The sequence below is a fragment of the Pongo abelii genome, chromosome 19, assembly GCF_028885655.2.
Source record: "Pongo abelii isolate AG06213 chromosome 19, NHGRI_mPonAbe1-v2.0_pri, whole genome shotgun sequence".
Taxonomy (NCBI): Eukaryota; Metazoa; Chordata; class Mammalia; order Primates; family Hominidae; genus Pongo; species Pongo abelii.
This window is the reverse complement of record NC_072004.2, coordinates 48261564-48287736: the sequence shown is the minus strand read 5'-3', so window position 1 is coordinate 48287736 and position 26173 is coordinate 48261564. Positions and strand designations below refer to the sequence as shown.

Below are 26173 nucleotides of genomic sequence, written 5' to 3'. Positions count from 1 at the left end.
AGGGATATTAGCCTGAAATTTTCTTTTTTTCTTGTGTCTTTCCCAGGTTTTGGTATCAGGATGATGCTGGCCTCATAAAATGAGTTAGGGAGGAGTCCCTCTTTTTCTATTGTTTGGAATAGTTTCAGAAGGAATGGTACCATCTCCTCTTTTTATCTCTGGTAGATTTCAGCTGTGAATTCGTCTGGTCCTGGCCTTTTTTTGGTTGGTAGGCTTTTAATTACTGCCTCCATTTCAGAACTTGTTGTTGGCCTATTCAGGGATTTGACTTCTTCCTGGTTTAGTCTTGGGAGGGTGTATGTGTCCAGGAGTTTTTCCTTTTCTTCTAGATTTTCTAGTTGATTTGTGTAGAGGTGTTTATGGTATTCTCTGATGGTAGTTTGTATTTCTGTGGGATCAGTGGTGATCTCCCCTTTATCATTTTTTATTGTCTCTATTTGATTCTTTTCTCTTTTCTTCTTTATTAGTCTGGCTAGCAGTCTATGTATTTTGTTAATTTCTTCAAAAAAACCAGCTCCTGGATTCATTGATTTGTTGAAGGGTTTTTCATGTCTCTATCTCCTTCAGTTCTGCTCTGATCTTAGTTATTTCTTGTCTTCTGCTAGCTTGTGAATTTGTTTGCTCTTGCTTCTCCAGCTCTTTTAACTGTGATGTTAGATTGCTGATTTTAGATCTTTCCTTCTTTCTCATGTGGGTATTTAGTGCTATAAATTTGCCTCTGAAGCTTTAGCTGTGCTCAGGAATTCAGGTACATTGTGTCTTTGTTCTCATTGGTTTCAGATAACTTATTTATATCTGCCTTAATTTTGTGATTTACCCAGGAGTCATTCAGGAGGAGGTTGTTCAGTTTCCATGTAGTTGTGTGGTTTTGAGTGAGTTTCTTAATCCTGAGTTCTAATTTCATTGCACTGTGGTCTGAGAGACTGTTTGTTATGATTTCCGTTCTTTTGCATTTGCTAAGGAGTGTTTTACTTCCAATTATGTGTCCAATTTTAGAATAAGTGCTATGAGGTGCTGAGAAGAATGCATATTCTGTTGATCTGGGGTGGAGAGTTCTGTAGATGTCTATTAGGTCCACTTGGTCCAGAGCTGAGTTCAAGTCCTGAATATCCTTGTTAATATTCTGTCTCTTTGATCTGTCTAATATTGACAGTGGGGTGTTAAAGTCTCCCACTATTATTGTGTGGGAGTCTAAGTCTCTTTGTAGGTCTCTAAGAACTTGCTTTATGAATCTGGGTGCTCCTGCATTGTGTGCGTATATATTTAGGACAGTTAGCTCTTTTGGTTGCATTGATCCTTTTACCATCATGTAACACCCTTCTTTGTCTTTTTTTATCTTTGTTGGCTTAAAGCCTGTTTTATCAGAGACTAGGATTGTAAGCCCTGCTTTTTTTTTTTTTTTTTTTTTTTTTTTGCTTTCCAGTTGCTTGGTAAATATTCCTCCATCTCTTTATTTTGAGCCTATGTGTGTCTTTTCATGTGAGATGGGTCTCCTGAATATAGCACACCAATGGGTCTCGACTCTTATCCAATTTGCCAGTCTGTGTCTCTTAATTGGGGCATTTAGCCCATTTACATTTAAGGCTAATATTGTTATGTGTGAGTTTGATCCTGTCATCATGATGTTGTTTCTTCATAGTGTCATTAGTCTTTACATTTTGGTATGTTTTTGCAGTGGCTTGTAACAGTTTTTCCTTTCCATATTCAGTGCTTCCTTCAGGAGATCTTGTAAGGCAGGCCTGGTGGTGAAAAAATCTCTCGGCGTTTGCTTGTCTGTAAAGGATTTTATTTCTCCTTCTCTTATGGAGCTTAGTTTGGCTGGATATGAAATTCTGGGTTGAAAATTCTTTTCTTTAAGAATGTTCAATATTGGCCCCCACTCTCTTCTGGCTTGTAGTATTTCTGCAGAGGGATCCGCTGTTAGTCTGATGGGTTTCCCTTTGTGGGTAACCTGACCTTTCTCTGGCTGCCCTTAGCATTTTTTTTCTTCATTTCAACCTTGGTGAATCTGATGATTGTGTGTCTTGGGGTTGCTCTTCTCGAGGAGTATCTTAGTGGTGTTCTCTGTTATTTCCTGAATTGGAATGTTGGCCTGTCTTGCTAGTTGGGAAAATTCTCCTGGATAATATCCTGAAGTGTGTTTTCCACCTTGGTTGCATTCTCCCCGTTACTTTCAGGTACACCAATCACTCATAGGTTTGGTCTTTTCACATAGTCCCATATTTTTTGGAGGCCTTGTTCATTCCTTTTCACTCTTTTTTTCCTCTAATCTTGTCTTCACACTTTATTTCATTAAGCTGATCTTCAATCTCTCATATCCTTTCTTCTTCTTGATCAATTCGGCTATTGATAGTTGTGTATGCTTCACAAAGTTCTCGTGCTTTTCTTTTCAGCTCCATCAAGTCATTTATGTTCTTCTCTAAACTGGTTATTCTAGTTAGCAGTTCCTGTAACCTTTTATCGAGGTTCTTAGCTTACTTGCATTGGGCTAGAACATGCTCCTTTAGCTCGAAGGAGTTTGTTATTACCCACCTTCTGAAGCCTACTTCTGTCAATTTGTCAAACTCATTCTCTGTCCAGTTTTGTTTCCTTGCTGGCGAGGGGTTGTGATCCTTTGGAGTAGAAGAGGCATTCGGTTTCTGGAATTTTCAGCATTTTTGCTCTTTTTTTCCTCATCTTTGTGGATTTGTCTACCTTTGATCTTTGATGCTGATGACCTTTGGATGGGGTTTTTATGTGGGCATCCATTTTGTTGATGTTGATGTTATTGCTCTCTGTTTGTTAGTTTTCCTTCTAACAGTCAGGCCCCTCTTCTGTAGGTCTGCTGGAGTTTGCTGGAGGTCCACTCCAGACTTGTTTGCCTGGGTATTACCAGCGGATGCTGCAGAACAGCAAAGATTGCTGCCTGCTCCTTTCTCTGGAAGCTTCATTCCAGACGGGCACCTGCCAGATGCCAGTTGGAGCTCTCCTGTGTGAGGCATCTGTTGACCCCTGCTGGGAGGTATCTCCCAGTCAGGAGGCACTGGAGTCAGTGACCCACTTGAGAAGGCAGTCTGTCCCTTAGCAGAGCTCAAGTGCTGTGCTGGGAGACCCTCTGCTCTCTTCAGAGCTGGCAGGCAGGAACGTTTAAGTCTGCTGAAGCTGCGCCCACAGCCAACCCTTCCCCCAGATGCTCTGTCCCAGCAAGATGGGAATTTTATCTATAAGCCTGTAACTGAGGCTGCTGCCTTTCTTTCAGAGATACCCTGCCCAGATGAATCAAACAGAGGCAGTCAGGCTACAGCGGCTTTGCTGTGCTACTGTGGGTTCTGCCCAGGATGAACTTCCCGGCTGACTTCTAAAAAAGAAAAAAGAAAAGAAAAGAAAAAAGAAAGAAAAAAGGAAAAAAGGGAGTTTTTCAGGGAGAGGTGAGTGATCAGTGATCAGCAGACAAGGATCCTAGGAATCAGGACTCTTGTCTTTGTTCTGCAGCTGTGTTCCAGATCTCCTCTAATATTGCAAAGTTATACACAAACTGGAAAGAGACATTGACGTTGATTTTATTCCAACCCTTTCTTTAAAAAATAAAAATAAAAGAATAGACACCAGAGGCTTGGAGACCAGTGAAAAAATCCTTAAGAGAACTATGTTCTTTAGGCTGAGTTGATTCTAGAGCCCCTCTTTGTTGACTCCCTGTCTTCTGAAATGTGTCTTAACTCTTAGTCTCAATCTCCCTTTGTGCAAAACAGGACAAACGTAGGGTTCATTACTCCTCCTTCTCAAGCATCACTGAGCTCATTTCTGCAGTTTCTTATCACTTTTGGAAGAGAATTACACCAAACTCGATGTTAGTGTAAACATGCTAACAATGTGTCCGGCAGATAGTAAGTTATCAATGGCAATGCTAACCTATGCAATCTATGCAAGGCTCTATCTTACTTCATTTCACATGAGATGACTTATTTAATCCTCCGAACAAACCTATTCTAATTAAGCCCATTTTAAAGATGAGAAAAAGGAGACTTAGAGCAGTTAAATGTCTTCCTCTTCTGTGAAATTATTTACAAAAGTGAAGCCTGCTTCCCAGATTGCCTTGAGGTTTCCCAAAGCCTTTTTATTTAAAATATTCTTTTTAAAAAAATTTAGAAATATTTTATTTTATTAGAGATGGTATCTCCCTCTGTCATCCAGGCTGGAGTGCAGTGGCACCATCATAGCTCACTGTAGCCTCGAACTCCTGGGCCTCAAGAGATCCTCTTGCCTCAGCCTCCAGAGTCACTAGGACTATAGGTGTGCTACCACATCTGTCTAATATTATTTTTTGTAGAGATGGAGGTCTCGCTTTGTTGCCTAGACTGGTCTTCAACTCCTTGCTTCAAGTAATCCTCCACTTTGATTTCTTAAAGTGCTGGGATTACAGGAGTGAGACAGTACCTGGCCTAAAATGTTCTTTTTGTTATAATCCTCTTAGGGCAATCAACTTTACTCTTTTGTAGAGAGGTGGAAAACTGAGGCACAGAACGTCATAGCTACTTTCCTGGGCTAACTGGTCAGGGTAATGCTAGCCTAGGCTTCTATAACAACAACAACCTCAGTGGCTTACTGCAATATTTACTTTTTGTTTGTATTGTAGCCTGATGTTGGTTAGGCAGCTCTCCAAAAGTGCTCTCTTGTAAGGAATGACTCATAGATTCTGGCTGTTTGCCAATTACAGCTTTCGTATGGAACATATGGCCTCCAAGTTCCCAGATGTGAGTGGAGAGAGGGTTGATAGATTGTGTAGGATGTTTTAAAGAACCAGACATAAAAGCTGCTTACATCACTTCTGCCTACTTCACATCGGCCTTCACTCATCATGCAACTCCAGGGTAACTGCAGAGGAGCTGAGACATGAAGAGGATCACATGAATATTTGGTGAAGACTAATAGTTTCCATTGGAATCTGCCTTTTGCTTACTTCTTCTCACATGCAGAGTACACAAATAATCCACCCACAAGAGAGACAACCCAAGGTGCCATTTAGTCATTGCACCAACCTAAATGGACAGGATCTCTTGATGATGGTTAGTTATCTCCATCAGCTGAGATTATGGATCTACTTTGTCCAGTGACCCTGTGAGCTAAAAAGACAAATAATTTGCCACTTACCTAAAGTTTCAAGTTTGAAAAGGACAGGGTACTTGTAATCAACACTCTCATTTATGGAAAGAAAGATGGCATTCATCAATGGCCAATGCACTGTGCCAAGCCCAAAATCCTTCACACAGATGTTATAAAAGTCTGCCATCCAGAACATCACACACCAGGGCCTGTTGAGGGGTGGGGGGCTGGAGGAGGGATAGCATTAGGAGAAATACCTACAGTAAATGACAAGCTGATGGGTGCAGCAAACCAACATGGCACATATATACTTATGTAACAAAGCTGCATGTTGTGCACACGTACCTGAGAACTTAAAGTATAATAAAAAGAAAAAAAAAAGTCCCCCATCCTTGATTAGGCTGGTTCTCTCTCTCTGGGGGAGCTCTGTTGTCTTGTTGATCCTGGTTTCTGGTTTCCTTTGTGAGTTCCCTCCTTTTCCATTATTCCCCTTTGGTCACCTCTGAAGTGAGTATTGAAGAGAGACACGCTCTTCTTGGGGGCTCTGCTGTCTTTGAGGACTGCAAGCTGTACAGCAAGGCCTGGAGTTTGTCTTCTTTTTGAACTTTTCAGGATCACTCATGGTTTCACTGACAATATAGTACAGCTCTGGTAATAACAGTGGGCTTCTGATATCCTCACTCTCAGTCAATTCCATATGCCAGCAGCCACAGCCCAGGTTTCTTTCTTGGTATAATTTTCCAATTATTTTTCCTCTCTCCCTCTCTCTCTCTCTCTCCTTCTCTCTCTCTCCTTCTCCCTCTCCCTCTGCCTCTCCTTCTCCTTCTCCTCTTAATGAGGAAGGCTGCAGGCTTGAATGTTAGTCTACAACTTCAATCTGATTTTTGCCCTATGTTATTTCATCCAACTAAGAGGTTTTTTTTCCCCATAGACTTCTATTGCTGATTTTTTTTTCATCCTTAAATACCTTCTCTTAATATTTGGGACCTAGAAACAGATGGCTTTCCCAACAACTTAAGGTCCTGAATTTGTGGATTTTATTATCTTTCATTTCTACCTTATGACCAATTGATTTTTTTTTTTCTGAGCTCATCTCTTTCTTGGAATCCCTTCAAAAAGGAAGACAAAAACAACCAACATGCTACTAATGTATCCTTATCAAACTTTCCTCTTGGAGCTACTATTTCAGCAGATAGCACCTGACAGGTTTGACAGTTTGTAACATGAGTTTCTTATTTTCTTCAGACTGTGACGTCAGCTTCCTCACTGCCTGCTACTAAATATCTAGTTAATGCTACATGTTTCAAGTTCTTAATGGTTTCACATGATTGTGCTACTAATTCCTCTATTAATCAGGGTTAAACTAGGCTCCAAACTAGGCTTAGTGGCTTAACACAGCAAATGTTTATTTCTTTCTCATGTCACAGTTCAAGGTACGCCAGGTGACCAGTGACTTGCAGATATGGACTGCTTCCATCTTGAAATTGAGCTATATGGAACACATTACCCATAACATTACCACAACAGAGGAAGAAAGAGCTGTTTATAGGGACAAAGTCTGAAAGTGGCTTATATCATTTTAGCCCTCACCCAACTGGTTAGAATTCAATCACACAGCCCGTGGGTAAATGCAATTTAGGCTGGAGAATATAGAAGAGCCCACAGATATCTGGGGGACATTTGCAGTCTCTGCTACTTAGGACTGGCACATGTCCAGCAGCAAAGTCTAGGAGGTGGGAAAGTTCCAGCAAAAAACACTCCTTATGCCTAAGCCAGAGGTCACAGGTCAAGCCTGGAGACTACATTGATCTGAAAGAGAGAGCATCAGGGAAACTCACTGGTCCCAAGACATGACTGAGAAATAGTTAAAAATGTGTAAGGGACACTTTCCCCACCCAACAGTCCATATCAGAGTCTTTGCTGATGGTTTCTGGAAATCTGTGTTTTTTATTAGCATCTAAGTGATGCTGATGCGAATATGACTCATTGACCTACTCTACATCTCAATCTATGGAGGCTTGGTCAGGTAAAGTAACTTGCCTAAATTTACTAGGTGCATTACTGGTGTAACTAGCCTACTCTTTGAATCCCATTGAACTCAATGCCCAGTTATATACCAGCCTCTCTGTTCCTGTTCTTTCTAATTCTCTGTGCCCAAGAGTACAAGGCCTGCATGAAAACACATGATTTTATAATTTTTCAAAAATGAAGTTTCAGCAGATTCTGTTTGGCCTTGAGCACATGTAGCCCTTCTCTCCTTTCCTGTCCTACCATCAGACACTCTGCTTAATATTTGCATGTACCAGAGGGCTCACTGTGTCTCACAATATCTATTCATTCACCCCTACTCCTGGTCTGCCTGCTGGTTGTTCTCTCCTAGAATTTAAGATTACCCTCCTTATTGGTGTGAAATTAAATAAGTCAAACTTCAAATAATTTAAACGTAAAGCTATTAGGACTTTAATTATTCTGAGCCTTGAGAGGAATGTGGCTATGCAATCTGAGTTGTGCAGCATACACCTACAACTTCTGCCTTTTTGCTTTTTCCTGTAAACAATTAAGAAGACTGAGCCATGGCAGAGGTAAGACCCTTCAGATCATTACCTCTCCTCAAGGAGTAGCAAATAATCTTCCTTAGAATGTAGCAACCTATAACCAATCAAATCACTGTGGCGTATGCACCTTGTCTAGCATGAAAAATGTTGTAATCCGGCTGGAACTTCTGTCTTTACTTATGTAATTGAAACTTTTCCAGTTGTTTGGAGTTGATGCTTTTCCAAGTGGCCACCCTCAAGCTTTGTCCTGAATGAACTGAATACTTATTCATATTTTCTGAATCTCATTGTTTAAGGTTGACTTTGATGCTTGGGGGTGAGAACTGGTGGGCTGAAGTAGGGATAGAAAGGGATGTTGGACTTGGTCTGAACACCAATGGTGGCAGAAATCAATGATGGCAGGCACTTGCCAAATCATCTGTTGGTCTCCTACTTGATTTTTTAATGAAAGTGACATTTGTATTATACTAGACTAGAGGATTGATTAGAAGGGGGAAAACCAGCCAGTCACAAGGCTGATATAATAGAAGAGGGGACAGGCTTTTGGGTACAGCGTGGGATGGTGAGAAAAAGAATGAGTTTGGGAAGGAAGAAAGGTATTTGAACAAGTGGCTGAAGCAGATGTCAGATCTGGAGCTGGGGGGTGGGTTCATCTGGCCCCAGCCTGCGGCTGCCTCTTCCCAACATGCAGGTGAGCCTGGCCTGGGGGAAAGCCCAGAGTCCATTACGTGCTCATTTCTCCACAATGTGAGCCCAACCTCTGCAACCACGCCCTTCACCTTGTCACCCTGTTACCCCCACCAGCTTTATTACTTTATCCTTTTAAAAAACCATGAATGTCAGCTGTTATACAAAAATATATTTTATGTGAAAATTTGGGAATCATACATATGCAAATATGTAATTATATAATAACAATATGCTTCCATAGGGCCATCATATCTTAACAATTAAAGCAAATCTTTGCATTGATTCTTGCAAGGACTTATACAATACCACCATGAGGTAGAGAAGGGAGGAGCATCCCACAGTTTTTACAGGACTGAGATGACATATGCATCCAAGGCTTTGCATTCAAAACCCACCAAAGTCCATGGAGGATTAAATTAAAATATTAATAACTTTTAAAAACTACTTAAGAAAAACCATGATTCACATTATTACATAAAGCTCATATTCCTTAGAATTAGAATAAAATAATCTCAGAACCACTCTGAGAAAGGACAGGGTATATAAATTATTTGTTTCTCAAGTCATGGCTTGTTTTCAGTTCAGTCATGAATGTTCAAAGCTTTGGAGTTTGGGTTTTCTTGTCCAGGTGCTTCATAAAGTCCCGGACCCACTTCTGTGTGGGGTCAGCACAGATATCCTTGTCCAGTTTGGTCTTGAAGCTGTGGAGGAGAAAGGAGACAGTCAGATGGAACACCTTGAGGGTTCAGCCTGGGAGTGTAACCAAGTCTATGGGAAAACTGTCTAGCCCATCAGCCTAGCTGATGGGGATGCCTCAGGGATGAAGGAGGAAGAAGATAAAACAAAGGAAGGGGACTCAGAGAAGCAGCTCTTTTTGGTAGCCCAAATGAATCTCTCTTGGTTTCAGGATGAAGGAACTGAGATGTGAAATGATAGCTGGAAAGGGAGCTGAGAGTGAGAAGCCACTTTCTTTCCTTGAATTGTTTCTCACTGGCAAATGTCTTGGATAAGGTTAGAGATGCTGTATGCATCACAGTATTTGACTCCAACTCATTCTGATACTAGTCCTATTCCCTGCCCAGGGAAGAACCTAGGACTGAGGTGTGAGGGGTGAGTGGTCATCATCCACACACATTACAGCTTCCCGGGGACAGTGGCTACTGGTGATCCTTCTGTAGCTCTCCAGCCTCTGCTTAGGGATTTTCTTATTGATAAATCTGTAGCAGCAGGTAGTTGAAGTATTAATCCCATCTGCAATGAAACAACAAGAAGAAAAGGCCATTGAGGGTGTGTCCTGGGTCTTTCTGTTTGTAAAATAGGGAATGGTAAGAAGAAGAAATATTAGAAAGAAAGGAAGAGTGGAGGGAAAAGCTGCCCATCCCAAATCCAATGTCTCTGCCCTTTGAGGCATTTCATAAACTCCCTTTCACATTTATGGACTATGAAATAGGGATGCACCATCGCCAGTTGAAAGGCGGAAGAGGAATTGATGACTACTCTGGGCATTGCTAGGAGGGGCTAGTATAATAATCCAATTCCTTAGAGCAAGGGTACCCCAACTATGGATCCCCTTTTAGGCTCTGAGCATTCTATGCTTGGTCATGAGTTTCCCTGATACGTACCACCTCTGCAGAGCTGCTGTCTCTGGAAGCTGGGCTGAATGAAACACAGACCAGATTCTGGGTCTCCCGGTATCTGGAAACAGCCTGCACACCCATCCCCAGAAGCCCCCTGTCTTTGATCACCCTGATCCCAAACTCTGCTGGAAGCAGCTGGAGTGGTAACTGCACTGAGGGTGTTCCCAGAGCTGGAATCCTGGAAGGAGCTGGATTTGGGTTTCACAGCTGGAATTCTAGTTCAGGCTGTACCCAGCAGCAGCTGTGTGGTTGGGCTCACCCCTTGTCCTTTTTCTGAGTTACCTCATCTTGGAAAAGTAGCTGTTAAAGTAAGACTGTGGGTATCAGGTCTTCTTGATTGGTCCAGGATAACCCAGAGAGGGGTCAATGTGCTTCAAGGAGAAGGAGAGAGGGACCTTACCTGGCTGAGCAAGCCCCTGGGGGCTGAAGGCAGCTGCTGTGAGCAGCAGACACAGAAGTGCTGCAGAGGCTTTCATGTTGGAGGGTGAGGGCATGGGCTTCCACATGAGAATTGGAGGTTTCTGGGTTGGTCTCAGCCCCTCTGCTCCTCTGGCAGCTCTGTCTCTGCCTTTTATAGGAAGCAGAGAGGATGAATCATAGGATGGAGTAATAAATCTATGGGGTAATAAATCTGCTGAGCCAGTGCACTTTAGTGGGAGGATAGGAAATGAGAGTATGAGTCGAGGCTAGCCTGTTTTTCAGCTAAGACCAGGAGTGGTAGGTGAGGTAGGGGCTATATAGAGGAAGACTATAGTATGTAATCTATGGCTATTATTAAGAGACCAGTTTCTCTGAAATGAGACACATTCTATAGAAAAAGGAAGGAATTAGGGATACCAAAGTCAAAGATATGTAAGGGATATTTCCCTTTTCCCTTTGGAGCGGTATCCCTAGGACACGAGTCCACAAAGAGACACTCAAACTTTGGCTCAACTCTACAAAGGACTCAAAGATTCTTCACTGTTTTAAATCCTGGTGGCTTTCTAAAACCCAGAGAAAAGTAAAATAATGGAACATTAGCAGAAAAATAGAATTCAATATTCTTAGAATAATAGTACCTAAAATTGTAGTGTCTATTTTAGTAATCTATTGCTGCATAACAATCTATCTGAAAACAGTGACTTAAAACAATAACAATCTTCTGTGTTTTTTTGCTCTTGAATATATCACAAGGCCTTCATTCAATGTCTGGGGTCTGGTCTGGGAGGACTTCAACAGCCAGCAGTTGGACCAGATGGAATTTCTCAGGTCTCTCTCTCTTTGTGTGTGTGTGTGTGTGTGTGTGTGTGTGTGTGTGTGTGTGTCTGTGTGTGTGATCTTTCCAGTGGTCCCTCCACATGGCTAGATATTTTGCATGATGGCTTAAGGATCCCAGGTGCAAGGTTTGGGAACATAGTCATACCTCTTAATGGGAAGAGTGTAAAAGAATTTGAGGATATGTTTTAAAACCACTATTTGTTTTATAGGCTATCGGAACTGCACAGCATATCAAAATCTTAAAATACTGTGTTTCTAAAACATCTGATGAGCTGTGAAAATATTTTTCCAAGTAAAAGAATATAGGGAGGGCAAATTTATGGACAAAATCAGAGACCTTCAGTTTGAATCAGAGACAAGAGATTTCTTGTCATTCTTCCCACACACATATCTCAGAAATACAAAGAATAAATTTTGGAAACCACTAAGCTAGTCCCTCATCTCACATACACACTACAAAATCACCAACTAATCCCCTTTGATATCAGTGAAAAGGGGTTTGATGAGAGACCATGGGTGGGGTCCTCATGCCTATAACTGGGCCATGCATCATGGACATGGAATGCAAAAAAGGAAAATTATTCAATGGGGGAATTGAGCATTATACAACTTTGAATATTAATTTGGGAGCAATGCAAGGCTTTGATTCCAGTTTTAGCTTTATGTCATTTTATCTTACTCCTATGACTTTGCTCAGGCTACTCATTTTCTCAATTAGCTCTTTTTCAAATTGTTTTTACTCTCAGCTCCAGAAATTGGTGAAGAGTTGACCTACTTTCTGTCTCCTTATTTATGGAGTCTTCCCAGCTCACTCTAATGTAACACATTAGAACAGCATATTTTCTAACCCAGGGTGTACGTTCCATCCACTTGGTGCTTCTAAAAGCAGAATCCTTTCCTTTGACTTGTCTTTCTTTTTCTTTTTTCTTTTATTTTGGAAGACAACTATCATGGATAACTTGCTGAATGATCGATGAAGTTGGAGTAGAACACAGGGGTCCTGCCCAGAAGTTACCTTTCTTGGATCTGTCTCGTCAGCAGCTCAAGGAAGTACTCATGGGTTCCAGTTGGTTTAACCTTTCTCCTTCAGAAAATCCTTAAGTGAAGTACCCCAAGATGTCCCTGCCTAAGATCCCAGAGAAAATGCCTGCTTATGTTTATGATGGAAAGGCCTGTACCTGTCACCCACAAGACCTGGGAATGGTAAAAATAAGAGGCTGTTGAATTGTTGCAGAATTTTGTAAAAACTTTTAAATAATTTAAAAACAATATCAGCTGGTTGTAGAAAATATGGCAAAATTAGAAACACTTATTAAAAAAATATTGTTGTACATTATCAACATCAGAAGATGTAAGTGGTTAATTTCCTTCCAGATTAAAAAATATGTATTTTTAACACTTAGTCACAAAAGAATGTCCTTCTTTGTCTCCAGTGACAATTTTTGTCTTAAAATTTATTTGTCTGATATTATTAACAGTATAGCCACTAGCTCTTTTTTGATTATTATTTCCATGGGGTGATTTTTCCATACTTTTACTTTCAAACTGTCTGAGATTTCAAATTTACAACATGTGTCTTATAGATAGCATATAGTTGGTTTATTTTAAAAATTCATTTACTCAACCTTTGCTTTTTAGTTGGGGCTTTTAACCCTTTTACATTTAGTGTAATTAATGATGAAGGAGGATTACCATCTGATATTTTCCCTTTTTTATATATTTATGTCTCTTTTGTTCCTCACTTTTTTAATTACTACTTTACTTTATGAACCATAAATATTTTCTACTGTACCATTGTATTTCCCATTTTTATTATATATGTTTGAGTTATTTTCTTAATGGCTACCCTGGGGATTATCATTAACATCATAATTTATAACAACCTATTTCAGATTAATATTTTAATTTCAATAGCGTATAAAATTTGATCCTATGTAGCTCCATGCCACTCCTCATCTTAACATTGTTATGATAACAAATTATACCTTTATACATTGTGTCCCCCTAAACAGAGATTTATAATTAGTGCTTTATGCATGTGCCTTTTAAATCAGATACAAGAAACAAATAATTTTAAACAAATAAACAAAAGTATTTATACTGTCTTTTATATTTACTTATGTAGTTACTTTTACTAATGCTTTTTATTTCTTTGAATTATCATTTACTGATCTTTTGCTTCAGCCTGAAGAACTCTCTTTAGTATTTTTTGGAAGGCTGGAATGTCTTCATTTCTTATTCACTTTTGAAAAGGGTAGCTTTGCCTTGTCTAGAATTGTTTATTGATTTTTTCTTTCAGTATTTTTAATATGGCATGCCACTACATTCCCATGTTTGTAATTACATTATTCAAAATAGCCAAATTATAAAAACACCATAAGTGTCCATCAATAGATGAATGGATAAAGAATATATGGTATATACACACAATGGGATATTATTCAGCCTTAAAAAAGAAGGAATCCTTCCACTTGTGACAACATGGATGAACCTTGAGGACATTATGTTAAGTGGAATTAGTCAGTTGCAAAGGGACAAATACTGAATGATTCCACTTATATGAGGTACATAAAATAGTCAGACTCATAGAAGCAGAAAATAGAATGGTGGTCACCAGGGGCCAAGAGGTAACCACTATTCTCTTTTGTTATGTGCACCATAGACAATAGACTTTATAGGGTGCTATTCAGGTATCAACTCTTTTGACTAGTGAGGGCAGCCCAGAGAGATGTCCTGGAAAGCACTGTGAGACCTTGCTTTGAGTTTGAGTTCATGGTGCTGTGACTGGCATGCAATGTTTGCCATGAGCACAGATTCAGGTAATGGTCCCATCCATACGCTACATTTAACCAGGTGTGAATTTGATAGGCTGAGGTTTCCTTTGAGCCACATTGTTCTATGTTATCTGAACAAGGACCAAAATGTCTTGGGAAATAGGAGGCAGAGAAAGGCATTTGCTGCTCAGTGCCAGGAGAGGCAGTTGAACGACATGATTAAGAAATGGTTGCCTGCATCATTGCCTGGTTTTCCTGCATAACCATGGTCAAGGTATTCTATCTGTTATTCAGTTTCCACATCTGTAACAGTAGAGATAATAAAAGTAACTTCTTTTCTTGGTTGTTGTGAAGAATGAGTTAAAAATTGAAAGTGAAATGAAAATAATCAGAATGCAGTTAGAGCTCAGTAAGTACTGGCTCTCATTATTATTAATATTAGGAAATAAGGATGGGTAGTGGATGAAGAGATACTAAGGAGGGACTCAAACTGATACTGATAGCTTCATGAACAAGTTGTTCCTAAATCTGTCTTGTTTTTTCAAAACAGAGACATTGAAAGGGGGATTGACTTTCAGGAAATACTGCATTGGATATAAGGAAAGGAGATGAGTGTCTTAGAAAGAAAGGACAGGTGAAGTCCTAGAAGTCCTGCAAGAACTTGAGATGAGAATTATTCTGGGCCTTCGTGGGATTTTGGTCTTTCAGCCCAGTGAGGACATTCTCTGTGTGCACCAGTAATTTAGCTTTGCCCTGTTGGGTGTAAGCAGAAGTCACATATGTCATCTCTGAGCAGAAGTTAATATTCTCATGAATTCCTCCACCCTCCCTTAACTATGAGGATGACTTGACTCAGATGAGGTTGCCCCTTTGACTCAGAGGCCATACTGCAGAAGATATATGGAGCAGAAACACAGCAAAGTTTACAAGACATGAAGAAAGTATGAGGTTAGTATCAAGGGAAGCTGAGCAAGGAATATAAGGAAACTCTGTACTATTTTTGCAACTTTTCTGTAAGCCTGAAGTTTGTTCAGAATAAAAAGTTAAAAACACAATATAACAAAACTTACGTGGTGCAGAGAAAGCAATGCTAAGAGGGAAGTTTATAGTTGTAAGTGCTTACATTAAAAAAGAAGAAAGATCTGAAATGAACAATCTATCTTCATACCTTGAGGAACCTAGAAAAAGAACAAACTAAACCCAAAGCTAGCAGAAAGAAGAAAATAATAGAGAATGGATCACTGATAAATGAAACAAAAGAAAAAATCAACAACACTAAAAATTGTTGTTTTGAAAAGATCAACAAAAACGACAAACCCTTAGCTAGATTAAGTAAGAAGAAAAGAGAGAAGACTCAACTAAAATCAGAAATGAAAGAGGGAATATTACAATTGATGCCCCAGAAATAAAAAGGATTATTAGAGAATATTATGAATAATTATATGCCAACTGATTGAATAACCATAATAAATGGATAAATTCCTAGAAACACAGTTATTAAGAAATAGAAAATATGAACCGACCCATAACTAGTAAAAAGCTTTTATCAGTAATCAAAAACCTCCCAAGCAAGAAAAGTTCAAAATCAGATGGCTTCTCTAGAGAATTCTACCACATATTTAAGGAAGATTTAATACCAATACTCCTCAAGCTCTTCTAAGATATTGAAGAGAAGGAAACACTTCCAAACTTACTATATAAGGCCAGGATTACCCTGATACCAAAGTTGAACAAAGGCACTGCAAGAAAGGAAAACTACCGGCAAATATCCCTGATGAATATTAATGCAAAAATCCTCAACAAAACACTAGCAAACCGAATTCAAAAGCACCTTAAAAGGATTATATACCATCACTAAGTAGGATTTATTTCTGGAATGGAAAGATAATTCAACATACAAAAACCAATCAATGTAATATGCCACATTAACCAAATGAAGAACAAAAATTACATTATAATCTCAACTCATGACAAAAAAAGCATTTGACAAAATTTGACATCTTTTCATGATAAGAATACTCAACAAACTAGGAAAATAGTGAGGAAATAGAAACTACCTCAAAGTAATAAAGTCCATGTATGAAAAGCCCACAGTTAAAATCATACACAATAGAAAAAGACTGAAAGCATTTTCTTGCTTCTGTCGTTTCTGTTAAATATGGTACTGGAATGAGACCCATCTGAACCAAACAAGAAAAAAAGTCATCTAAATTGGAAAGGAAGAAGTAAAATTATCTCTGTTTCCAGATGATATGACTTTTTATGTAGAAAACCCTGAAAATTTCACACATGCAAAAGAACTGTTACAACTAATAAAGGAATTCAGCAGAGTACAAATACAACACAACAAATCAACACACAAAAATCAGACATTTTACATACATGAATGATAAACACTTTGAAAAGAAAATTAATAAAACAATTCCATTTACAATAGCATTGAAAATAATAAAATATTAGGGATTAACCAATATTTAGAAGTAAAAACTTGAACAACAAAAACTACAAAATATTGCCCAAAATTAAAGAAGATACAAATAAATAAGAAGACATTCCAGGTTTATGAATTGGAAGAATTAATATTGTTGAGATTGACAATTTAACAATGCTACTCAAGTAATCTACAGATTCAGTGCAATCCTGTCAGAATCCCAATGGTATCTTTGCCGAAATAGAAAAATCCATCTTAAAATTCACATAGAATATCAAATCATTCCAAATAGTCAAAAACAATTTTGAAAAAGAAAAACAAACTTGAAGGTCTCACTCTTATCAATTTCAAAACATATTACAAAGCTACAGTAATCAAAATAATGTGTTATTGGCATAAAGACAGACATATAGACCAGTAGAATAGAATAGAGAGCCCAGAAATAAAATCTCTTGTATATGGTCAAATGATCTTTGACAAGAATGTCAAAACCACTCAGTAAAGGAAGGTCAGTCTCTTAAACAGATGATGTTGGGAAAACTAGATATCCAAATGAAAAGATTAAAGCTGGACCCTTGCTGGGAGCAGTGGTTCACGCCTGTAATCCCAGCACTTTGGGAGGCCGAGGTGGGTGGATCACCTGAGGTCAGGAGATCAAGACCAGCATGACCAACATGGAGAAATCCCGTCTCTACTAAAAATACAGAATTAGCCCTGGTGGTGGCACATGCCTGTAATCCCAGCTACTCAGGAGGCTGAGGCAGGAGAATCACTCGAACCCGGGAGACAGAGGTTGCAGTGAGCCAAGATCACGCCATTGCACTCCAGCCTGGGCAACAAGAGTGAAACTCCGTCTCAAAAAAAAAAAAAAAAAAAAGCTGGACCCTTATATTATACCATATATAAAATTCAACTCAAAATGGATCAAAGACCTAAATGCAAGATGTAAAATTATAAACACCCAGAAGGAAGTAGGGGGAAATCTTTATGATATTGGATTTGACAATTTTTCTTGTTTGAAATGGAATTTCACTCTTTTTGCCCAGGCTGGAGTGCAATGGCACGATCTCAGCTCACTGCAACCTCTGCTTCCCAGGTTCAAGTGACTCTCCTCCCTCAGCCTCCCAAGTAGCTGGGATTACAGGTACTCACCATCAAGTCTGGCTAATTTAGTATTTTTAGTAGAAATGGGGCTTCACCATGTTGGCCAGGCTGCTCTTGAACTCCTGACCTCAAGTGATCTGCCCACCTCAGCCTCCCATAGTTCTGGGATTATAAGCGTGAGCCACTGCGCTTGGCTGGTTTTTTTGATATGACACCAAAAGCACAGGGAACCAAAGCAAAAATAGATAAATGGAATTACATCAAACTTAAACACTTTGGTGTATTGAAGGGAACAATCAGCAGAATGAAAAGTCAGTCTATGAAATGAGAGAAAATATTTACAAATCATGTAACTGATAAGGGGTTAACATTAGAATATATAAAGAATTTCAGGTTGGGCACAGTGGCTAACGCCTGTAATCTCAACACTTTGGGAGGCTGAGGCAGGCAGGTCACTTGAGGCTAGGAGTTAGAGACCTGCCTCGCCAAAGTAGTGAAACCAAGTCTCTACTAAAAATACAAAAAATTAGCTGGGTGTGATGGTGTGTGCCTGTAATCCCAGCTACACAGAAGGCTGAGGTACAAGAATCGCTTGAACTCGGCAGGTGGAGGTTGCAGTGAGCTGAGATCACACCACTGCACTCCATCCTGGGCAACAAAGTGAAACTCTGTCTCCAAAGGAAAAAAAAAGAACTTCTACAGCATCGACAGTAAAAAACAAATAACCCAATTAAAAATAGGCAAAGGATTTCAATATACATTTTCCAGAGATGATATACAAACGACCAACATGCATCTGAAAAGATGCTCAATATCACTAATACTAGAAACTTGCAAATCAAGACCATAGGGAGGTATCACCTCACCTCCATTAGGATGGCTAGAATCAAAAAGACAGGAAATAACAAGCGAAGACAAGGATGTGATAAAACTGGAACCTTTGTTTACTGTTGGTGGGAATGTAAAATGGTGCAGCTACTATGGAAACAATATGGTAGATCTTAAAAAAATAAAAATAGGATTACCAAATGATGCAGCAATCCCACTTGTGGGTATATATCCAAAGGAACTGAAAGCAGAATCTGGAAGAGACATTTGCATATCCACATTCAGAACAGCATCATGCACAATAACCAAGAGATGAAAACAACCCAGCTGTCCATCACTGAATGAACAGATAAACAAAATGTGGTATATACATACAACGGAATATTATTCAACCTTAAAAAAGAAGGGAATTTTGACACATGCCTTAACATAAATGAACCTTGAGAACATTATGCTAAATAAAGTAACCATTCACCAAAAGACACATATTGTATAATCCCACTTATAGAATGTACCTAAAGTAGTCAAATTCATTGAAGAAGAAAGTAGAATGGTGGTTGCCAGGGGCTGAGCAGCGGAGGAAATGAGCAGGTATTGTTTAATGAGTATGCAGTTTCAGTTTTACAAGATGTAAACATCCTGGAAATCTGTTGCACAACAACGTTAAGTATATTAACATTAACAATACTGAAGTATACACTTAAAAATGGTAAATATGATACATTTCATGGTATGCATTTTTTAACCAAAATTTTTCAAAATTAAAAACTTTAAAAAAGAGATAATGATACCTTATGGAAATGAATTTTATAGCCTCCAAATGAAAGATTGACAGTACTTTTAAAAAATGAACAATTTATCTGCTCAATTTAAACACTCATTTACAAGGTGGAATAGGAACAAGATGCTTAAAATAAACATTCTCATTGGACAAGGAAGACTGAGAGACACACAGCAATGACTGATTTGTAGCAATTCTGATATACTGCTAGGCAGACATCAAAAGGGACTCTTCCTAGAACAGGAACAGGGGCTCTGATTTCACTTGCAGGAAGGGCTTCCTTGTCTGGGGCCCCAGATCCACCTTCTGTGAGGCCCTTGATTGTCCATTTCTTCTCCTTGGCCACACTGTACATGGAACTCAGTGGACATGCCCTCATTCAGTGGCTGTCATGGCTTGTTTCTAGCTCATGGAAGATTCGGAAGTTGTTTTATAGATAGAATAGTCAAAGGCTTTTTCAGTCTTGGCTTCTGATTTTCCTTGCAACATAATTTTCTCAAAAAATTACTAGCACTTTTCCAATCTGCCAGTAAAGACACGTAAAATCTCTTTCCACTCATAGTACTTGGCATATTTCTGTGCTTCCTTCACACCCAACCCATAACTGTCTTTTAGGATCAGGCTCCCGGGCTAGAATGGGAATGCCATATTATTAACCCATTCTCTTCCTGAAGCCACTCTGTCAAACTGAAAGGTTTTATGGATATTTTCTTGTTCAAATCATTTTTAAAAATTCCATCCCACTGCCTGGGATGGTGAAACAGTTGTATTTCAAACTTTACAATGTCCTAAATGTCTCGACTCTATGCTCCCTTTTGTTCCCGATTGTAAATTGGTCAAGGCTAGGTCAGAACAAAGGACACTATGAAAACCCAAGCCAGAGGTTACCAGGACTGGCTGTCGGCTCCAATGACCTGGATATGAGAGAACTGAGGAGCACATGGCATCAAACTCATCTGTGCATCAGTATCCATCTTCTAGGGAACTCATAAAATACAGCAATGGGAAGAGGAGACTTCCCCGCAATGTAACATTCTAAATCAGAACCTTTGAGTATGTCGTGATGTTTTGGAAAGACCTCAGGTGACTCTAATGTACCTTAGGTCGCTTAGGAAGCATTTAATGCACAAATTAAATCCACAGCCTATGAACCCACAGATAAAAGGTGACTTGCAGAAGTTTACCTGACAATCTGGTCACCAAACCAGATACAGATCTCAAAGGCCAGGTCTTAGTGTCCAACTACCTATTGTAAATCTTCACCTGGCTCCTGGCTGTGATTGTCTCAGTAGTGTCCCCCTCCCAAAGATGCTCACATCCTTGTAGCTGGGCTCGGTGGCTCACACCTGTACTTTGGGAGTCTGAGGTGGGTGGATCACCTGAGGTCAGGAGTTCGAGACCAGCCTGGCCAACATGGTAAAACCCCATCTCTACTAAAAATACAAAAATTAGCCGGGTGTGGTGGTGCATGTCTGTAATCCCAGTTACTTGGGAGGCTGAGGCAGGAGAATCACTTGAACCCAGGAGGCAGAGGTTGTAGTGAGCTGAGATTGTGCTACTGCACTCCAGCCTGGGCAATAGAGCGAGACTCCATTTCCAAAAAAAAAAAAAAAAAAAAAAAGCCTATATCCTAATCAAATCCCTATGCTTTATAAGTATGCTACCTGACATAGCAAAAGAAATTTTATAAATGTGATTAACTTAAGAATCTTGAGATGAAGATGTTATCCTGGATTATACAGATGGGCTCAGCATAATCACAATATAATCACCTTTTAAGATGAAGGCAGGAAGGTCAGAGTCAGAGACAAGATGTGACTATGAAAGAAAAGGAGTGAGAGAGGGAGAGAGACAGAGAGGTTTTTGAAGATACAGGAAGAGACCATGAGTTGAGGAATTCAGGTAGCCTCTAGCAGTTGGAAAAAAGCAAGAAAATGGATTCTCCCCTAGAACCTCTGGAAGGAATGAATATAGCCCTATGGACCCATGATAACTTCTGACCTCCAGAACTATAAGACAATGTATTTTTGTTGTTTTAAGCCATTAAGCTTATGGTAATTTGTTACAGTAACAATAAGAAACTAATACAGATTTTGGTACCTGGAAATATGGTGCTTCTGTAACTAACACCTACAGATGTGGATGTGGCTTTGGATTTGAATAATGAGCATAGGCTGGAAGAATTTTGAGCATGACATAAAAAGCCTAGATTTCCTGGAACTGACTGTTGGCAGCAACAGGAAATGAATGCATTGCACTTGGCACTTTCTTGTAAAACAGAGTCTCACCACTGCCAATGCCCTGTGTTCAGTTTCATCATGCAAGGAATTCCATCCTTGGGTGGAAAACAGTATGGAGTCAAGACTTCCTGAAAATGAAGAGACGTGACCTGCAAGGGGAATGTAAGCAGATTAATTTGGGGTTTGAGCATGTGGATCCCCCCTTTCTCTGCCTCTTCTCCTCCCAGATTGTCTGCCTCAAATCTGCCTGGCGTCACAGGGCTGCTGCTCGGAAGCCATATGATGAGGTCTCATTTGTTTGCATTCTGTCCTCTTTTTGCCTCTTGGCATCTACTGCAATTTGAGATTTCACTCCTGATTGGTGATCAAGGCCAGGGAATGTAGGGGTAGAGGAGAGGCAGGGAGGGCTGCTTGACCTGGAGTAAGGGTCAGTGAGTTTTCTAAATAGCTGTCAATAAATTGTCTGCTGACTGATGTATCAGGGTACTTGGAGCTTTGAAGGGATTCCGCAGTCTGATTCAGGGACCCTGGACTGGCCCAGGAATGTAGAAGCAGAATCCCTTCTCTCCCTCTGCAACTCCAGTTAGTAGAAATGGAAGTTTTCCAAGAGATGTGCTCCCAGATCCAAAAGGGAACCTAAGTTCCTCTGGGTTCCTATTTGTAACACATTATCATCCCTGTATGATCAATGTAGGCTCAGAATATCCGACCCATCCTGACTGACAAAGCGAGTCAGTGCTGGATGCAGGGTGAGAACCTGAGTGTGCTTCTTGCCAGTCAAAGTTGTCCCCAGTACCTCATGCTGCCAAAAGCACTGCCTGCTCTAGCTTGACACAGTGGTCATTTCCCCACCAGACTGGGAAGTTAAGAACCATGCAGTTTATTCAACAGAGCAAGACATCTGCTTTCATGAGTGTTGGGGTGGTGTGGGTGCCCAGGCAGGCCAAATGCTTTACAGGTGGGACAAATATCATGCAAACGAATACACACTTTAGGTGGCTATTTAGGAACAGGAGGCTCATCTGTTTAAATGGATGATTCCAGGTGCCTGAGATTGGGATGGGGGGATAGTAATGGATGGAAACACATTCTGGTTTCAGGGAAGCTGCCCCCCTAAAATGTGGGTTGAAGATGAGGTTTTCATATCTGAAGTCACAGGTCTTTCTCCTCCATTTACAACATGCAGCATTTCACCCTGCATGGCTCATTCTTCTCCATTGCTGCCTCTTTGGCTCCATATTTAGGCCTTCATCATCTCTTGCTTGGACCATGGCAATAGCTTCTCACTAGTCCCTATTTCTCTGTGTATGTATAAAATCTATAAGTTACATTTCCTGAAACTTATCTCTGAATCTCTAAACATGGCACATCCCTCGTCATTGGACTGAAGATTCTCAACGTTTCCTTTTAACCTACAGAGTTGAGTACTAACTCTTCACCCTAACATTCAAATCCCTTGACTCAACCTTCCTTTCTAACTTGTCATCCCTTGACATTGGTGTGGGCCCGAATTCACATCTGATTCATTGGTTTTCTCCCCGCTTGATGTACATGTCATCACCATTTCTACCTCCAGGTATTTGCTCCCACTCTTCTTTCTCCTTTCTTAATGATCCTATAATTTTTCTAGAAAAGCCTTATTCATTCATAAATAATAAGTTCAAGTCTCATCATCTCTATGAAACTTCAATCTAATCATCTTATCTATGGTGATTAACTCTTTCCTTATTTCCTAATACTGGCAGTGTCTGTATTACTCCAGGTTGGGGTATTAATTGGAGAGGTACAGATTGGGGGGTGGGTAGCCCAGTTAGGGGGCAGTTGCAATATGTTAAGGGAAGAATTGCATGCAGGGGTCAGGGTCTGTTAGAAAAGGAATGGGGGTTGGGCTCTTGCTAAATGGGTGACCAAGGTCATTGGGCTCTGGGCTGCTTATGTTGAAGACTGGAAGGGTGGTGCTTTAATGCCTAACTGGCCTGCCATAAAGATTCTTCTATGGATACTCAGAGGATACCACCCAGTGGAGAAGACCCGGGCCAATCCACATTCCCATTCCTTCAAAATGTGAGCCCCACCCTCTGAAATCATGTTCCTTTGTCACCACCAAGCTCATACTCTCAGCTTTGTAGTTTCCTTCAAGAAAACATTGGAAGTCAGGTTTTGTACAAAAATATATTTATTTTATGTAATAGTTACAAAATATTCATTTCCACAATAATATTTTAGCAATGCATTGGAATATTAAAACAAAAATTCTTTGTATTAATGATTCTTGCAAAGACCCTCAAAACATCCCAGGGGTAGAACTGTGGTTCAAGAAGAAAAGCAATTTCTCCAAGTCTCTATATCTAAAAAACACTAGTACCATGAAAGATAAACTTTAAACATCAATAACTTAAATAAGAATTAACATTACTTAAGGCATAATGTTTCATATCAACAAACAAAATTCATTATAATAAAATAAAACAGGGTATCTGGGGAAAGCTAGGGGAAAATAAGTTAGCTGCAGATTCTTGGGTTATGGAGTGAGTGTTCAAGTCTTCAGAGTTTGGGTTTGCTTGTCCAGGTGGTCCATGGAATCCTGAACCCACTTCTGCTTGGGGTCAGCACAGATCTCCTTGGCCACAATGGTCTTGAAGCTGTGGGGAGGGAGGACAGAGTTAGATGAAGTTCCTTTGCAGTTTTGGCCTAGAAGTGCAGCCCATTCTGCACCAACGGGCTGCCATGGGAGCTAAAGGAGGAAGGCCTAGAAGTGCAGCCCATTCTGCACCAACGGGCTGCCATAGGAGCTAGAGGAGGAAGGCAGGTGGAAGGAGGGAACCCAGGGCAAACTGCTCCTATAGGTGTCCAGGTGGAGCCATCCTGACTTCAAGCTAAAGAAATTGGGGTGTTCTGAATAGGCACCCAGGTGGAGAGTGATGTTGGGGTTCACTTTTTCCCTTGGTGCCTCAGTTTTCCCATTGGGAACCTTTGTACATTAAGTTAAATAGTGCACTCTCTGACTCTAGGTTTATGAGGCTTGTCCCTTGCTCCACAAGGAAGAACTTCAGGCCAGGGAAGGTTGGTGTGCTGAACTCACATCACAGCTTCTTTGGGACACTTGCTGCTGGTGATTCTTCTATAGCTCGCCAGCCTCTGCACTGAAATCTTCCTATTGGTGAAGTTATAGCAGCAGGTGACTGGGGCATTGATTGCATCTGGAAAATAAACCACAAAGAAAAAGCATTTTAGGATGAACTGGATTATTCTGATCTTAAGAGCAGAAAAGAGTCATGAGGAAAAAGCAAAAGGAAGGCAGGAGAAGAGAAAGAGCTCATTAAATCCCAGTGCTTCTGCCTATACCTCAGAGCTAGAATGTGATCTTTGACCCAATGACTCAGTTTCCTATGCTGTAAAATGGGTATATAACATTGATAACGGACAGAGAGAAGGAGGAGCTGTTAAAGCTAGATAATGCCTACAAGTGTCATTAAGATGGACCAATAATCCAGATGATCAGCACCAGGGAAGATCAGCTGGGGAGCCCCACTATGAATCTCCTTTTAGACTCTGAATAGTCTATGCCTGGTCATGAGTTTCCCTGATGCTCATTACCTCTGCAGAGTCACTGTCTCTGGAAGCTAAGGTGAATGAAGCACAGACCAGATTCTGGGTCTCCAGCGTGTCTGGAAACAGCCTACACACCCACCCTCTCTTTGATTACTCTGATCCCCAAACTCTGCTGGAAGCAGCTGGGGGAGTAACTGCGCTGAGTGTGTTCCCAGAGCTGGAATCTTGGAAGGAGCTGGATTTGGGGTTCACAGCTGGAATTCTAGTTCAGGCTCTGCCCAGCAGCAGCTGTGTGGTTGGGCTCACCCCTTGTCCTTTTCTGAGTCACCTTATCTTGGAAAAGTAGCGTTAAAGCAAGACTGTGGGTACCACGTCTGCTTGGATGGTCCATGATAACTCAGAGAGAGGACAATGTGGTTCAAGGAGAAAAAGAGGGGGCCTTACCTGGCTGAGCGAGCCCCTGGGGGCTGAAGGTGGCTGCTATGAGCAGCAGGCACAGAAGTGCTGCAGAGACTTTCATGCTGGAGGCGAGAGTGCTAGCTTCAGTTTGAGAATTGGATGTTTCTGGGTTAGTCTCAGCCTCTCTGTTCCTCTGGCTGCTGTCTCTGCCTCTTATTGAAAGCAGGCAGAGGGAGGGAGGGCGGAGTCAAGCAGGAGGAGTGATCTTCCATGAATGATAAGTGGGCTGTTAAATCTGCTGAGCAAATGCAGCATCCTGTGGATTTCCAGGAAGTAGGAAAGGGAAGCAGTGGGTCAGGACGAGACACTTTTTCCATTCACTGCTGAGACCAAATGAGCAAATGGGGAGGATGGGGTGCCATTAAGCCCAGACTGACCACAGATGTGAACTAAGAGGGTTATTTTTAAGGATTCCGCTTTCTCTGAAGCGAAAACTGCAGAAAAGGAAGGAAGCGAGGAAACTAGATGAAAGCATGTCAGGCTCGCTGCCAGCTTACCTTCAGGCCACAGTCCAAGAGGCCTCCCAGCCAGGAAGGAGCTCTCAAGCTTTGGCCAGCTCCCTGACAATGCATTAAATCCATTTGCTCGTTCAAATGCGGGATAGTAGCATAATAGAAGGCTAGCAGAACTGTAGGATTGTGTAAACATTGAAATGAATTCTAAGAGTTCTAGGGTTTCAGACTTGGACAAAGCCGTAGACATCATGTAGTGCTGCAGAAGAAATGCCAGTGTCACACTCACAGAGCGCTTACTCTGCCAGGAATATTCTCCGACCTTTACAAATAT

At 40.5% G+C, this 26173-nt stretch overlaps 2 protein-coding genes across 3 annotated transcripts in view; both read right to left on the bottom strand.

Annotated features, from left to right (window-relative positions):
* The window catches only part of CCL2 (C-C motif chemokine ligand 2), a 33293-nt gene extending 7581 nt beyond the window's left edge, over nucleotides 1–25712 (bottom strand). Inside the window, exons 1-3 of one of the 2 annotated variants that reach the window (NM_001132340.2) lie at nucleotides 25373–25514; nucleotides 24459–24576; nucleotides 23535–24018 (exon numbers count right to left, since the gene is read on the bottom strand). In NM_001132340.2, the coding sequence (NP_001125812.1) occupies nucleotides 23913–24018; nucleotides 24459–24576; nucleotides 25373–25448 (300 nt within the window). In that variant the 5' untranslated portion in view covers nucleotides 25449–25514 and the 3' untranslated portion in view covers nucleotides 23535–23912. Of the gene's footprint in view, nucleotides 1–23534; nucleotides 24019–24458; nucleotides 24577–25372 lie in introns of those variants that run through there. The other variant, XM_054535171.2, reaches the window with a different exon arrangement.
* Nucleotides 8479–10524, bottom strand: CCL7 (C-C motif chemokine ligand 7). Its single transcript, XM_002827249.4, has 3 exons — nucleotides 10362–10524; nucleotides 9458–9575; nucleotides 8479–9025 (listed from the first exon to the last, which is right to left on the bottom strand). Exons 1-3 carry the CDS (start codon nucleotides 10465–10467, stop codon nucleotides 8920–8922), a joined length of 330 nt encoding a protein of 109 aa, XP_002827295.1. The 5' UTR covers nucleotides 10468–10524; the 3' UTR covers nucleotides 8479–8919.
* Nucleotides 25713–26173: the final 461 nt, after the last annotated feature.